Raw genomic sequence first — 16,429 nt, forward strand, 5'->3', positions numbered from 1 at the left:
GAAATGGTCATGAGTAATATACCGTAAGTAGGCAGAAATAAAAATGTTTGAGCAGATTGTTAAACTATTTCATAAACAAGCAGTTTTCGTAAGGTATTTATCTTTGCAAGCCTAAACAGGTAGGTAGTGGTTCTGAACGTGTAAATATATCATACACGATCTTTGAAAAAAATTTAATGTTCGGCCTAACCTATATTTCATAATAACGTTATGAAATTTGCTTGAGTGAATGTGCGCGGCATTTTTACGAGTTACATTAATGATAATTGACGAATAAATTTATGTCTAGCAATCAGTTAAACGGTAACCGTCATTTCTTCGAATTTTTTTACTTTTGAAATATTTGCCCAAATTTTTCGATTCCAAATTTTAGTTTCGGTTCCGGGTTCAAATAGTTGAGGAATCGAATCGAAGTTGAATTTATCGGGTACCCGCACATCCCTAAGAATCAATATTGTTAGATTAATGAAAAGTCTCTTTGGAAGTGTGGCAACATTGCTTTTAGTGTTGATGTCACTGGTAGAAGGCCAATCACAATCAGTAAAGGAGCATTTCTCATAAAGTACATTTTTTTCATTATGTTTATCTTTCTCTAGTTGATGGACATGGAAGTTATGTTTATAAATACATAAGTAATAATTAATAATGAGTTGTTAAGTTACGCCTGACAAACGGAAAAGTCTATGACATATGAAAAAAATTTTTTAAGAAGGCAACTTTATTTCTTGTGGAAAAAATACTACAAAAACACAAAAATTTATGAAAATGTTTACAGATGCACATAATTTTTTTTAAATATAAAAGAAAACCATCAGTTAAAAAGACACCTTTTTTTAGTCTATAGTTTCTGCTTGATTGGCTCTAACGTCTATCATATTTTTGTGTATAAATACTTTGAGATGGAAATAAATTTTATACAGTGTTTATTGGTTTGGAAAATCATTTATGAATGTCTACATTAAGATATTTATAATCACTGCAAGTCACTACAAAATGATAATGTTTGTGGCCATTATTTCGGGAGAAATTTTTCAATTGTTTAGGGTAGGGGTTTCTTGGAAACAATGTGTATTTATCAAAAAATCTTACAACGACTCTCTTTTCTGTACGTAGGTTTTTATTTGTGTATGTTGTTTTCAAGAATATTTTCTATATGTGTGTTGTAAATTTTGCAAGACACTGCCCTCCCCAACTTTTACGAGTATTTGTTGAAGGAATAAATATTATATTACGTCATTCAGAAGGGATCAGCTGATTATTTAAGTTCAAGGTCACAGTGACCTAGTTTTGTATTTATTCACTTTTACACCTTTAACTATACAATAAAGTCAGTTGAAGATTAAATGTCTCTCCATCCTGAATTAGTATTCCGCCAACATCGTGCTTTTGTTAAAACTGCGGCTGCAACAATGGGTCAAAACCCCTGGCACCATGTAGTGTTTTAATACACGCCCATTTTCCTGTTTTCTGCTCAGTCTTCCTGCGGCCAGGAACCTGGCCAGCTCAATATCTCTACACTAATGGAAAACTGAGATCAGGATGACATGAACAGGTTCAAATCCAAGTCCTCTGAAAAGCAAGTCTAGAGTCTCACCACTGTGCCATCTCTTGCCATATTTTAAAATAAAATGTACACAAAAAGGAAGGCTACACAGCCTATACAAAAAAAAAAGTAATTTTCAGTTACCTTAAAGGGCCCACCTAGTCAGGAGTGTATATGTGTTAGTGATGCGGGATGATAAGTGCAATGCTTGCTGGTGCTTCTAGCACGTATCTCCTCTAGGCACAAGGCTCTAAAATGGTGCGCAGTCGTCGTCTCGTGCATAGGACACCTATGAAATTTGAGCGGTGAGCGTAACATTATGTGGCTGAGGAATGAAGATAAAGGTGTGACGGAAGTCCGTTAAGTGCTTTCAAGAATCTGTATCGGTTGTTTTATGCTTAAAAATTACTTTCACTCATATGAAAACAGTTTAAAAACTTATTCTGGAAACAAAACTAATTTTTGGTCCTCAGTGAAATCTTAAACGCTTTCCGTAAACAGACCCCACTCGGATAACTTGAGTAATTTTCAAATCATGTTGTTATTCCTGAAGCTCTGCACACCATATGAGTGTCATGGTAGGTGGGCCCCTTAAGCCTAATTATTCAACAAATATTTACTATAATTGTACATAGCCGAGCTTTCACCAAAAATCTGCTCATTGCTATTTGGTAATGACATCTAACATTCAATAGGTATCTAGAAGTTAGACCTGGTAAAACAGGCACTTGGAACACTTAGATACAGTAGAAAAATATATATAAAAATTGACTGTGCATACCTAATTACATACCTGACACAATAGTGGATTTTTTTAAATATAAAAAAACTTTTAAATTTATATGTATGGAAATTCTGCATAACTAAGTACTATTAAATATAAAAATAAAACATTATTTTACATATAATATAGAGTTTGTTTAATTATTAAACAAGAGTGTTGGAAGTTAAAACTGCATACTTCATTGGTAACACATTATTAGTAAATGAAGATCTGAGGCAGTCAATGTAAACACAAGGACTAATGTTGGTTTACAGTGTATTCTACAGAAGGAAAAGTAACAAGTTCACCTCCACATTCATGGCGGCTCCTATGAGCAGCCCCACGCTCTGTGCGACAAGTGACGTCAGAATACACATCGTGAGCAGCATGAAGAACCTCCAAGCCTCCAGCGGCTGTGACGTCATGAAGTACACGATAGAGACGTAGATAATGGAGAACAGTATCTGTAAAAAATAACATAAGCACGTGATCTTGTCAGCTCTGTACACAACCATCAGCAATTCATGTTACAAGTCTGGCAGTGATCACTCACCTGGAATGGTATATCTGCCAGAGTTTTGGCAAAGTAGAAGGATTTCAAAGAGTACCAGTAGTTGAGGTGCTCCCTCACAAACACAGACATCTCAACAGGAACTGTAACACAGAGGAGTTGAATTACTAAACTAAATGTGTTAAGATTATTTAGGCAAGGTTTCATGCACCATGTTTAGTTTAATATTTTCTCATCATTACTATTAGTTAATGGCTTTTTATGTTAATTAACACTATACCTATCTTGCATTTGTTTTTCTGCAACTAAAAAGAATATTAATATTATGATATATAATATATAACATAATATTTTATCCTATATTAGCATTAATATTAATAGTTAGTTATGGGAAAGGGATCACAAGAGTTGGTAAAGTTGATGTGGCGTGGCCTACTGTCGCATGATGGGAAAGTTATTTGAAGGTCTGCTTGGAGGGAGCTTTCGTAACAAAACTTAATAGTGTGCACCACCGTATGTAAAGAGCACACAGACTTGGCTGAGATCCCTCTCAGAGTGTGACGTAGCCTAAGTGGAAGTGATATTCGTACCCACTTAGCTTTCCAAACATAACTTACCACAACCTGGCCCGCTCTCAGCATCGGGCACCCTTGATTGTGTAAGACTTCAGTGGGCTTTAGGATGTCCCACACACCCTCTAACGAGAGATGGTAGACACGTGGTCAGGAAAGAACTCAGTTAAAATCAGACATTTTGTTTTTATTCAGAACTTACATGTATTCGTACACGTATTTACTTAATAAACAGAGAAAAAGCCCTGAGGCATGAATCGGTTTAAGATGCAGTGGGGTCCACACACGTGGCCACACGGAGACGTTACGTAGTTGGAGATTAAAAACTCATTAAAGAGTTAATAAAACAATTATTTAAACAGCCGGCCAGCCGAGGTAAGCCCCAAGGACAAATGCAAAAAGGTTTTAAAGTCTTAAATACATGAACGGAAACTGCTTGTCAGTACTGCAAGATATGAGGTCCCTGGGGTGCTGGTGCGTCTACTCGCGGCCGGTGATGACGATGGAGTGGGGCGAGAGGCGTACTCTCTGCAGGCAACATGGTGTCTTTCGCGCCGAACCAGAGTACCGTTACATTATTGCGATCTCGTGCCAAGGGTTAATGAGAAAAGACACAATACACTGTTACAATTATTGCACACTTTCTTGTGGCTTGGTTACTTAGTAACATTATAGTAATTAATATTTTAGTACTTAAAAATAGCCTGATTTTGGCTGGACTCAAGTCCACCTCGGAAGTGTTCGGCACAGTCTTTGTGATGTTAGTATGATTATATAAAAAATTACTAAACAAGACCTTCTCGGCAGGTCAGCTGTAACACATAAAACCCTTGGGACAAATATAATAAAAGTTACAAAACAACTTATGATTAATCAAGGGAGCAAAGCACAGATGCTAGCGTGCCCTCTTGATGTAGATTGTGACATGCTGTTTGAACTCACATGACTACGTACATTGGCGGTACATACTAAAGCGCAATGGTTCGCTGCGACTATGCGCTGATTACAAAGGCACTGTTAATCGTGGTCTGTCTAATGATACCTATCGCTCCCCTACGGTGGATCAAGTGTTGTCGGTGTTGTCAGGTGGTATACTCTATGGCACTATTGATTTAGAAGAAGCTTACACCCAAGATTCCAGTGACCGAAGAGACATCACACGCATTGACCGTCAATACGGTTCGGGGCCTGCACAGGGTGACATGCTTACCTTTTGGTATCAAGGTGGCTTCAGCCGCGTTCCAAAGAGTTGTTGACGGCTTACTGGGACCAGTCAAAGGAGTTATTGCATACCAGGATAACATATATGTGAAAGGAGCGACACTAGCGGAATACTGCCTCCGGCTCATCCAAGTTCTGCAAATTCTGGGTGACGCTGGTTTAAAAGTCAATGCTGAGAAATATGTATGGCAAGCTTCGTCGATTGAAGTCTTTGGGTTTAGGGTTAATGCAGAGGGAATTTATCCTACGGATGAAAAGACGGATGCTATTACAAATGCCCCTGTACCACGCACAAAACAAGAACTTCAATTCCTACTGGGACTGATTTCATTCTACGGCAGATTCTTCAGAGACAAGGCCACAATATTGGAACCCTTACACCGCTTGCTCGATTCGAAGGCTACATGGGTATGGACTGCAAAGCACCAAACTGCACTTCAAACTGTGAAAGACATGTTAATCAATCCTGAGGTATTGTGCCATTACAATTCTAATTTACCTTTGGTCGTTACAGCTGATGCTTCACCTGTAGGGGTTGGTGCAATTCTTGCACACATCATACCAAGTGATGATCTGCTAGGTAAAGTTACAGAAGTACCTATTGCTTACACATCGCGAACCCTATCAGTCACAGAGCGAGCTTATTCACAACTTGATCGCGAGGGTCTTGCCATTATTTTTGCTGTTAAGAAATTTACTCCTTATTTGGCCTTTCATCCATTTACGATCGTAACTGATCACAAGCCTCTGCTTGGCATATTTTCTCCAGACAAACCAACACCCTTTCTTTTGTCGCTGAGAATGTTACGATGGACTCTGATCTTAAGTTCATTTGATTATCAGCTCCACAACCAACCTGGAAAATCTGTTGGTCATGCTGACTGCTTGAGTAGGTTGCCTCAGCCTACATCTGCAGATGATTTGTGCCCTGAACCAGTTGGCGTGCACCTCCTGGAGGCTAGGGACCTACATCTCTTATCTCCACGAGATATTGCTAAAGCTACAGAGAATGATGATATTCTATGGCAAGTCAAACGCTACATGCATCAAGGTTGGCCCCACAAAGTACAAGACAGCTTGCGCCCATATTTCGTCAAAAGGTCAGCGCTATCACTACAATCTAATTTAATCTTATTGCACGACAGAGTCGTGATTCCATCGTCACTGCAAGAGACAGTATTGAAATTGATTCATTCCACACACCCGGGCGAAAATTTCAGCAAGGCCATTGCCTGAAGTATTGTCTGGTGGCACAATATCGACACGGACATTCAGAACAAGGTGAAACTTTGCCAAGCCAGTCAATCAGTAGCTAATGCACCTCCAAGATCAGTTGTATCTCCATGGCCCCATGCAACATTCGCTTGGGAACGAGTGCATTTTGACTATGCAAGATCATTCCTGGGACATTACCTGCTCATTGCAATTGATGCATTTTCAAAATGGCCAATAGTCAAAGTGGTGTCAAATTTGACTGCTTCGGTTCTTATTACACACACACACACACACACACACACACACACACACACATTACATTCTGGCTGATTTTGGCAAACCAGTGGTCATCGTAACGGACAATGGACGGCAGTTTACATCCAATGGCTTCAATGACTTCCTTCGCAGAAATGGCATACGCCACCTGTGTACCCCGCCGTGGCATCCTTCTTCAAATGGGCTAGCGGAACGCACAGTACAAACAGTCAAGAAGTTACTGCTGAAGTTCGAGGATGTAGATATCCATGCACGAGTGGCTCGCGCTGTATGGGCTATGCGAACACGCCCCTCATCGTCCACGGGTAGAACCCCTGCGGAAGCCATGGGTAGAGCATTTCGTACACATCTTTCTCAACTACACCCTGCATCTGAGTTTGACGCACCAACACCGGTGACATTGCCCACACTCCAAGTCGGGGAACTGGTATGGATGATGAAGCATAGTTCAAACAAATCTAGTTGGATACCAGGTATAGTACATGGTCATTATGGAGCTCAAGCCTATGACATTCGGCTAGACTCTGGGTTGCTGGCCATGAACGTTTCTGATGACTATGTACGTCGACGATTTGCTGAAGAACCTGGAGATGACGTTGATGACCTTCCCACGAGGATGGTCGATACAGGTGCACCTCCATCTGTATTACCATTATTCCAGAGAAGTTCTGAGGGATGTAGTGCTCCCATGTCAAGACATAGTCATGCTGCATCAACTTTGGGGGTGGCTTATCCCTTGGGTAATGTACATCAAAACAGGCATCAGGCACATTCACCTGATACACAGGAAGAAACTGGTGCTACAACGTCAACACTGTCACCTGCACCATCCAACCAAGAAAATGACTGTGCTACATCTGCAAGAGTGGCTAGCTCATCACCAAAAGCTTCACCTCCCCTTCATCATGCTGCTAACCGTACGCCCTTCTCAGCACCAGACTCTCCATTTCTGGGCTTTCCGGAAGCGTCGTGCCCAGCAGCTTTACCTCTCCGGAGAGCGGTTCACCTGACCAGGATTCCCACCAACCACAGCCCATGCAGTCTACAAGATCTACAGTTACCAGTTGTCGGCGTATATCTCGACGTCCCCTCCAGTACCAGTGATCAGTGAAAGTTAAGGGTGACCAGTGTGGGAAAGTTAAGTTACATTCTAGAGGGGAGGGGTGTTATGGCCACACATACAACAACTGGCATCAACACGGTGTGTAAGGCAGATGTACATGTGGCAACAGCACACCAGTCTACAGACAACAATAATGTCGTATGATGTCGGACCGGCGAGTGCGGATTACACCGGGACCTCCGCAATGATATCCAGCATGTATCTATTATAACATATTGTAAGAGAACCTAACAAGAAACAAAACCAATGATTAATATGTTAAAACGAAATATTTTTAATAAGCACTAGAGCCCATATCCTGCAAACTAATGCCAATAACTAATATGTTTGTGTTAACTGTTTAGTTCCTTCCTTTTGTCAAAATACATTTTATATTTGGATGCTCAAAAAATTTATTTTTGACCATGCAGGGCTGCATTTTCATTGATTTTTTTCCTTAAGTAGCCAAGTTATTTCATCAATAGGCTCTCATTTTGGGGAGGTTTTGAAAACATCTTCTCCAGGTAATTTTTGAATTTAGAAACAAATTCCATTAGAATTTTCAATTTATTTAGCAACAAAAACCATGAAAGTATACACATACATTAGACTATAAACATCTGCCACAAAAACAAAATGAAGTGTAACAGTGTGAACACCCTTTTGAATATATTCATATATGTCCACAATAAAGATGATAATTTCAATACACTATAAATAAATAGCTCTAACACAATTGACTATGTAAAGGTGCAAAAGAATAATTTTTATGTTATCGGAAAAACAATTATTATAGCTCAAATACAAAGCATACCTTTAAAATAATATGGGTTGGTGCATTTTTTCGAGGCTGGTAATAGCACAGAAACTAACTTCAGATAGCATGGGCCCCCTGATCATGGTGGTTGCTCTACTCACAGGTGAGGATGGTGGGCATCATGGCGGTGAACATGAGGAACAGCATGGTGAAGAAGATGCAACCAGAGTTGGAGGTGACCTTGGAGGCGTCGTTGCCGATGCCGTAGTAGATCATGCCTATGAGGAACCCCACTACCACGTGCGAGAACAGCCTCATCTGCGTCAGCGTCTGCAACAGCGACCACATCCTGTTTCGAGCGCATGAGCCTGGTGCTTGCTATAATTTTTCAAGTCCCATCATGTTAAGAGCATTGGACAAATAACTCATCGATACGGGCATGTATTTTTTTCAAAAAGATTTTGTTTCGTTCAGGTACATGTCTACCATTAGAACACCAATCACAGTAATTTGCACAGAGGTGACACTCTTCTTTCAATGCTAAGATTTAAGCAATACTCGGAAATTGCGCAAGCAAAGCCATGGGTTATTCACTAGTAAACTAATATAAGCTTGAAATAGACAAATGTAGGAATTCATTATTGAATTTCATCATCTACTAAGGCAATCTGATGTAAACTTCATGTTCTTAAAGCATAAACACAAAGAGCATAAAGTAAAAAACATAACTATATTGACTAAATAACAATGATGAGGCCTGCTTGTATACTGAGAGCAGGAATGTAATAGTTAGTGATTATTTGGGGGATGGGGGGCATAAGGCGAGGCTTGTGCCCTGGGCACCGCATTTTGGGGGACACAAAACTGGCAGCGTAATTGTTACTAAAGATACAGCAAAACCCTGTTAAGACTTTTTCAAGGGACTGGATGCTAAAATCTTATTAGCAGGGAAAACCCCTTAAAAGAAAAATAGATAGTTCAAATTCAGTTGCTACATAAAAACAAATTTTACTCAAATGAAATAGGTACTGTATTAACTCAAAAATTACACTTATGTACCTATTATTATCGTCAGCGTTCTATAAATTCTATACAAGCATATCAGTAAACTGAATTATTTAAACTGAATTTAATTCAATAACCATAATAAAAAATTTATCAAAACAACACTTGCAAAAAAAAAAAATAGTAACTAACATTTACTGTTTTGAAAAATACTGGGTCATTGTTGTTTGTTTGGACACATTTTCAGACTGACACATCACAAAATTGTCCAGTTCCCTCAAGCTCTTCCTCACACTATCTGGGAATATTTTGTGTACATACCAACCTTCATTTTCTTACACTTTGACGAAACACCAGTGGCCATAAGTTGGTCCTGCTTCATCATGATTTGGCAGCCCGAAGTTTTTTGCTGTACTGACTCTTAGCATCAAAGGATTTGCATCAACTTCCGATATTACATACTTTCAGTTTTTCTTCAAAATACAATGCCTTCCTTTTAATGGGTCCTCCACTACTCCTGTTTTTCACAACACTAAACATTTATTATGCTTGATAATGTTAAAATCACCCCTAAAAAGATCACAAACTAAAACCCCTTATTTGCAAATGATCTATTATTGATAACTGAGCATGATACAAAGTGCATGCACTGCTTGCAAAAAATCTAAAAAAAAATGCAAACAGTACAAAAAAAAATGGCTGGTGGTAATTTGGTTTGCTGCGTATTTGTCATGTGGTATAACTCTAATAAGGAAAATGGAACAGCCCCTCAGTCTATACAAAGGCAAGCAGACGACTGGTCAACAAAATTCACTTGTAATAGCGTGCGGCGTGTGGCATTGGTTTCTACGGTCATGTTCAGTACAAATTATTTCGTTATCACTTGGAAAAACATAAATTTTTAAAAAATAATGATAAGTAGAGTTTAAAAGTTTAAAGATAAACATCATTATTTAATTTATTTTCAAAAACGCTGAATGTTCTTGCCTCTACTCCGCCCCACTCAGGCACCATGAGACTGAACTATTTCCAGCTGATCACAACCACAGTCCAGTAGGGTCATTTTCCCGGGAATACCTTTTCAAGTTTGTAGCATTTATTTTCTGTCAGTTAGTCAGTTTTGCTGTTTGCAATAATACAACCTCGTGAACTGTTTAGATTATGTTTGACGATTGTTTTTAATCAAAAAAACATCAAAATTCAGAATTCAAAAGAAGAGCTAAAAAAATGAGAAAAAGAAGCCCTTTAGTATTTGTCCTTGTTATCATCTTGGCTTAATGTCAAAGAAGTGAAGAAAGAAGGGAAGTTATTAACTAATTTTAATACCTAATGTAGCAATAATTTTTTAAATGTTACTTTCTTATTTTATTTATTTTTTATAGAAACTAATTGCACTTGAACTTAACAAGTTTAGGTCTTATCCTTAATTCTATGTAAAATTCTTAGGATCCGTAGGCAAACAACGGACACTTAAAGTTAGCTGTGCGGGTTTGTCTACCTGTCAGTAATTTAGTTTTAATTCAACATTCTGCTATGTGATTAGACAAAATTTGGCATTTTTGTGCATACAAATTGTTGTGCTATGTATTGTATTATCGGTTTGAGGGTATTTCCTAATAACATTCTTGGAGAAGCAGTACATTAATTGTGGCTGCTTGAATTTTTATTCATTTAACCGACTTCATTCTGGGCAACAGAGGTTTACTATCAATACCCAGAACTACTTTATAGATATAACAATAGTCTAGAAATACCATTTTAGTTGCAAGGCTATAAAAATATTTTTATGGAAATTGTGAATAGCTAAAACAATTGATAACACAACAAACAGACCCATAAAAAAAATTATTCACATTCATACATATAAAAAAATATTCTCATTATAATTCAGACTTTATTATACAAATAAGAGATTGGATTCCAAATAGACTGAGGCAAAGATCAAAACATTGAAAAACATTAATAGTTTATTTGCTTTCCTCAAAAGAGCTCGGTTTCAAACAGTGAATGGAGAACTGAAGAACCAGTCAACCACATATAAAAAGACAGAAAGGGATGAGCTGGCGATAGAAGTGAAAAGTTTTAAGTACTATTATGAATTGTATTCAAGCCCTAATATGAAAACAGCTACACCAGCAGATCTTTTGCCGTTAACTATAAGAATGGACTTGAAGCTGTGTACCCCAACACAACAGCAGCATTGATAATTTTTCTCACAATACCAGTCTCTGTTATCTCAAATGAACAGAGTTTTAGCAAATATTACCTCAGAAACTTAACAAGGCTACAATGACTAACCAACCTGGGCATCATTTCAATAGAGCACAAGTTTCAAAGCTGTCTTTTGAGAACAGTGTAAATATGTTTGCAGCAAAAAAAAAAAAAAAAAGTAAAGTTAAATTTTTGTTCTAGCTTCCTGTGTTTAAATTAATTTTACTCACACTTTGCCAATCGATACAGATAGTGTAAAATTACTAAATATAATTTTTAAGTGTAAAATATGTTCATTTATAATGTTAGCATTATACATTATAATTAAATATACTGTTCTGTTTGTTCATTTAGCCCACAAATATTCCGATTTCATTTGATAAACCATTTCATTTGCAGAATTTATGATAAGTATGAAGGAATATACAAAAACATGCTTCTTTTGAGATTGTTTGTCAATTATATATCTTAGAATTAATTTGGTATTTTCTCTCACACAAATATTAAATAACTGCAAATAAATATATTTATTTTCAATCTAAGTCAACAATTATTACGAATATTGGAATTAATAAGTGGTGACGATAAGGTGTGTTACTGGAATTGTTTTTTTTTTTTTTTGGTTGGATGGTTTTGGGAAAAAAGGGGAGGGACAGCTTAACGTCGACCAGGGCTAAGCCCTCCCTAAGCCCGATGTGCCTCACGCCACTGCCGAACCCCTCTCCTACCACCGACACCCTCTGTTTCAAGCCTCCCGCCAACAAGTGCGTGTGTGCGTGTGTTCGGTCGCCCTGCGCGAACCCTTCTGGCGCCCACCCTAACTGGAGCTGGAGCAGCGGAGACTGCATGTTTTTTAATTAATGTAATTCATAAATATCTGTAATATGTAATTCTTAAATATTAATTAACTTGTAATTTTTAAAAGGTTTTAATAGTTATGTTTAACTGTCTAATATTAATGTACTAACGGTAAGTTCAGCACTTCCTGCGGCCATGACACCCGAGGTCCGGGGCAGTCTCTTCCGTTCGCCATGCGGGGTGGGACGCATCTCAGCACCTCGTCGACTTCAACTATTGCTCGTAACCGATCCGTTAACATCCACAGTCGTAACAATTTTTTTAAACCTTTTTAATCGACCTTCGAGGCCTACCCCGGCGGCAGACTGTATAACTTAATTAATTAAAGCTCCCCGGAGTGTTTTGGATTAATCGGCGGACTTATACTTTCTGGGCCGGGCCACGCGGTGTCCTGGTCAGCAAGAAGGCTGGACTATGTGCTGTTTTTTGTGTGCGTCGTCAGTGTAAGTGTCGGCGCATATAAAACTCAATATTCACCAGACTCGTTGCACTTAATTCTCGACCACGAGTTTCCCAGCACAGAGACGGAGGTGTGTGGGGCGCCGAGCAGTAACATAGCATGCCCGCCGCTGAGAGCGGGCCGGTGAGTGCTAGCGGGGGGAAGTCGAGCCTAGCTCCACATGGGTCACGTCACGGCCCTGGGACAGAGTCGGTTGCCGGGTCCACGTGCCCATCCACGTGGTGGCGCCCAAGGTATACACGTACGCCGATTTGAAACCCCCCCTCACGACAAGCTAATATGAGTTCTTGTCCCAGGTGGAAACTAGTCTAGTTACATCCCTGACTAGGAGTGGGAAGTGGTAATGTTCCTAACCTACATGGTAAGCACATATTTGAGATTAATTTTGCCCTTTTTGTGTTAACAAAACACATTTGACCATATTGTAGGACATTATTTACAACAAAACACTGTTTATAGCTAGTTGCACCAACTGCCCAACATGGAAGCCTTGTGGCCATTACACATCTACAGCCATGGCATGGTGGTGTCCCAGACTGTGAGCTGAATGGGGCAAGTGCAGGGCGAGTGTCTCAGGAGTGACACGTGTGCGAGGCAGGCTCACCTGGTCCCTGAAGGTGGACAGGAAGGTCCTCTTCAGGAGGATGTAGAACTGCAGCGAGCCGGAGGTGGGGAAGCCTGTGCGGTGCTTGCCGTTGTTGAGGCTCTCGTCCGAGTCCAGCAGCGCAGACGTCACACTGAGGCCGGGTGCCGCGGGCGGGCCGTGCTTCCCCACACCATTGCCCAGCATGTCTGCGACAAGCACATCCCTCTAGCACCATCACTGCTTCTAGTGCACTGTCACCACGCTCCACGTTCCTCTGCTCCCTCCTCGCAGTCCTTGCCTCGGAGCTATCGCATTATCTCAGCAGACCCCACTGTTAACTTTGCTGTTGTTGCCAATGCTACAGCCTCTCTTAAGACAACATTAAATACATCCCCATGCCAAAATACCATTTAGTTAATCATTGTCGCAGTTTTTAAGCAAATAAATAAAGTAATTATATTTACTCGTCACAGCGAGACCATTAGGAACAGATTGAATCAGCAGCAGTGCTCAAGGAAACAGAATGAACTGACTGTGGCCTGTAGTCAGGGAGAATCCCAGCATTTGACTGGAGTGACAAATCAGGGTCGCTCGACCGGTAATGAACTTCTGGATTGCAAGACCAGCGTCTTACATGCACCAATTCGCTCGATCATATTACATTATAGAAAATTCTTAAATAAGTAACAATTGAACAACCTAAGTTATAAAAAAGGAAAGAAGGTACAGAAATTTCCCATTTTCAGTTTCATAATATATATTGCTAATTTCTACAACAGTACTAAATAGGAGCAAGGTATTTACCTTCAGTGAGTACATTTTCTATTGTAGCAATGACTTTAAGTAAACTGCCAAATATGATAGATACCTACAACTACTGCTATAAACAAACAGCATGTATTTTGTATAGTTAAGCTACATATTCTATTCAATATGCTGCTGGTGCATTAAATATCAGTTCATCCTGAGATGCAGACATGCTTCTATTGGTTTGGCGATTATGTAGAAAAAAAGTAAGACCCTGCTATACTTTTGGTTATAAAATTATAATGATATGTAAAATTGTCTTTTTTTAATAGCACATCGGATTTAAAAAAAAATGCCCTCATAAATTCAAGGAGGCATGTTGGAATGTGAGTGAATTTATATTATTGGGGTGTGACTAGCAAGAGAGGTTTCTATGGAGGTGTACGAGTGTACTATGCATATGTGTACATATATCTATGGGAGAAACACTGTGACGTGTGCGACTTCGGTTTTTACTATGGTTGTTGCCAAGCGAGTGCGCACTCATCAGGTCCCTCTGTGTAAGATGAAGAGTTTTTTAATATGATTTAATCCTTCTTCTGTTTTATTAATAAATGTATTTTGTTACATATTTGAGTAGACCAACACTGGATCTATGAATCATTAAATATAACAGTAGACTCAAAATTTTGAGTACTTGTGCACCCCTAATATTAATTATTGTTAAATAAGGGAAGAGGCACTGACTGAGGTAGTTTGTGGATTTGTGGTGTGCTACTTAAAAACACGTCACATGCAAGTCACTGGTGAGAGATTCGAAAGTACCATGAGGAAAGGAGGGTGTGAGGGTTGCTGACATATTTGACTCTGTGGGAGCGAAGCCCTGAACAATGTCAACACTTTATCGAAACCAAAGTATCCATGGCAAGGTTATTTTGTGAGAGATAATTTTGGTAGCTGCTGGAGTTTCTAGAGATGATCTTGATGCCATCTCTTCCAAAATTATTGATGGACCTGTTGTACGAGCTGCCATCGGGAGAGCCAGTTCATCAGAATATGCGACAGAGTTTGCATAGATTATGTGCACAGAAAGAAACAATATTGTTTTTAATTACATACATGATTTTAACGCTTGTTAAACTTTTGCACAGATAAAGATTTTAATACTTTTAAATAAAATTATTGACAATTTTACATAATTACATGACAAACTGAATAAACAAAGAAGGCAGTGGAAGAAATTGTTTTATACCGTTTTACAATTTCAAGATATGGGTTTGGGGAAGCCTGTCAACTTCTGTTCTTTACAAACAACCATGATGTTCTTAAACTGATTGTGTGTTGCGTTACTGCATCATTGTGTTCCTTACATAGTTTACAAACCAGGCCTAAAGCATCATACACACTGACTGATTGGCTTTGCATTAAAGTCGTCAATCAGTAATTCAGTCAGTCAATGGTGCTTTGGCAGAAGGGAAGGATGCCTTTGGTCAAAACACAACTCAGACACTGTAACTCTGGCTCATTGTGATGATTCTGGCAAGATCTAGAAAGGCTTGAAAAGAGGGCCCATGTATAAGATTATATTTATATCCTTGCTAAATGCTTTCCTTAGTTGCAGATAAGATGTTGTTGGCTAAACATTGTTAAGAAAATGTATCATACTCAGGTTGCCACTTTAGGCCTAAACTTAGGAGTCCATGTGCTATAGTGTGTGTTGTAAAGTACGAGTGGTGTAGGGAGTGTGGTTGGCCTGTGGTTGAAGCTGGGTGAAGATGGTGGCTTGTGAGGTCGTTTGGTTGTGTGTGTTGTAGACCAGGATGTTGGTGAGTGGGGGAAGTAATAACAGTAAGGTGAGAGTTGTGTAGGGAGGATATAATAGTGACAAAGAGAATGATTGTTATTTTCCAACCAAGGCGTGCGCGCAGACAAATGTAAACAAACACCGCTATGTCGATGTTCCCTGCGTTTGGAGAATTTGTTCCAGTGCGTGATTCTAGGCACACATGTTCGGAACATTTGGGGTACTATTTTGTGGCAAAAAAAATATGAACACAATGACGAAAAACAAGGAACAGTTTTTTTCTCATTTGTGGGGCAGAGCTGTTTAACCTCATGACCTCAGTAGTGGTGCCACATTAAAACTATCCACAGTTACAGTTCACACAACATAACATATTTACAATCAATATTATGCTTTGGCATGTTTGATACAAAATAATAAGAGAACCTCTTCAAAATGCTACAAAGAAGTGGGTACTCACTGTTAGGAGTGTCCTTGGAGATGTCATTGGTGACACAGGGCGTGGCAGGAGTGTCCAGCAGCGGAGGCTGTGTGAGGTTGTTGCACTTGCCATTGTTGACAGCCATTACCAGCTTGGGCACACAATCGCCGTGCTCACCACACACTACCTCCATCACTGCGCAGAACACAAAACCACCATCAATAACAACAACACACCACCTACATCACCAGCAAAGACACACCACCTCCATCACTGCTTACACAATACCATATCCACCAATGTGCTCACCACACCACCTCCATCAATGTCAACTTCACACCATCTACATATCTGCGTGCACACAACAATCTTGTTGC

At 39.4% G+C, this 16,429-nt stretch overlaps 1 protein-coding gene across 3 annotated transcripts in view; it reads right to left on the minus strand.

Moving 5' to 3' along the window:
* LOC134531128 (ATP-binding cassette sub-family G member 4-like) overlaps nucleotides 1–16,429 on the minus strand; it is a 350,550-nt gene that overhangs the window by 32,127 nt on the left and 301,994 nt on the right. For all 3 annotated transcript variants that reach the window (XM_063366709.1, XM_063366711.1, XM_063366710.1), the window contains exons 8-12: nucleotides 16,092–16,247; nucleotides 13,099–13,286; nucleotides 8,122–8,290; nucleotides 2,860–2,960; nucleotides 2,615–2,770 (exon numbers count right to left, since the gene is read on the minus strand). In XM_063366709.1, the coding sequence (XP_063222779.1) occupies nucleotides 2,615–2,770; nucleotides 2,860–2,960; nucleotides 8,122–8,290; nucleotides 13,099–13,286; nucleotides 16,092–16,247 (770 nt within the window). The remainder of the gene's footprint in view (nucleotides 1–2,614; nucleotides 2,771–2,859; nucleotides 2,961–8,121; nucleotides 8,291–13,098; nucleotides 13,287–16,091; nucleotides 16,248–16,429) is intronic.

This window comes from Bacillus rossius, chromosome 3 (genome assembly GCF_032445375.1).
Source record: "Bacillus rossius redtenbacheri isolate Brsri chromosome 3, Brsri_v3, whole genome shotgun sequence".
Lineage (NCBI taxonomy): Eukaryota > Metazoa > Arthropoda > Insecta > Phasmatodea > Bacillidae > Bacillus > Bacillus rossius.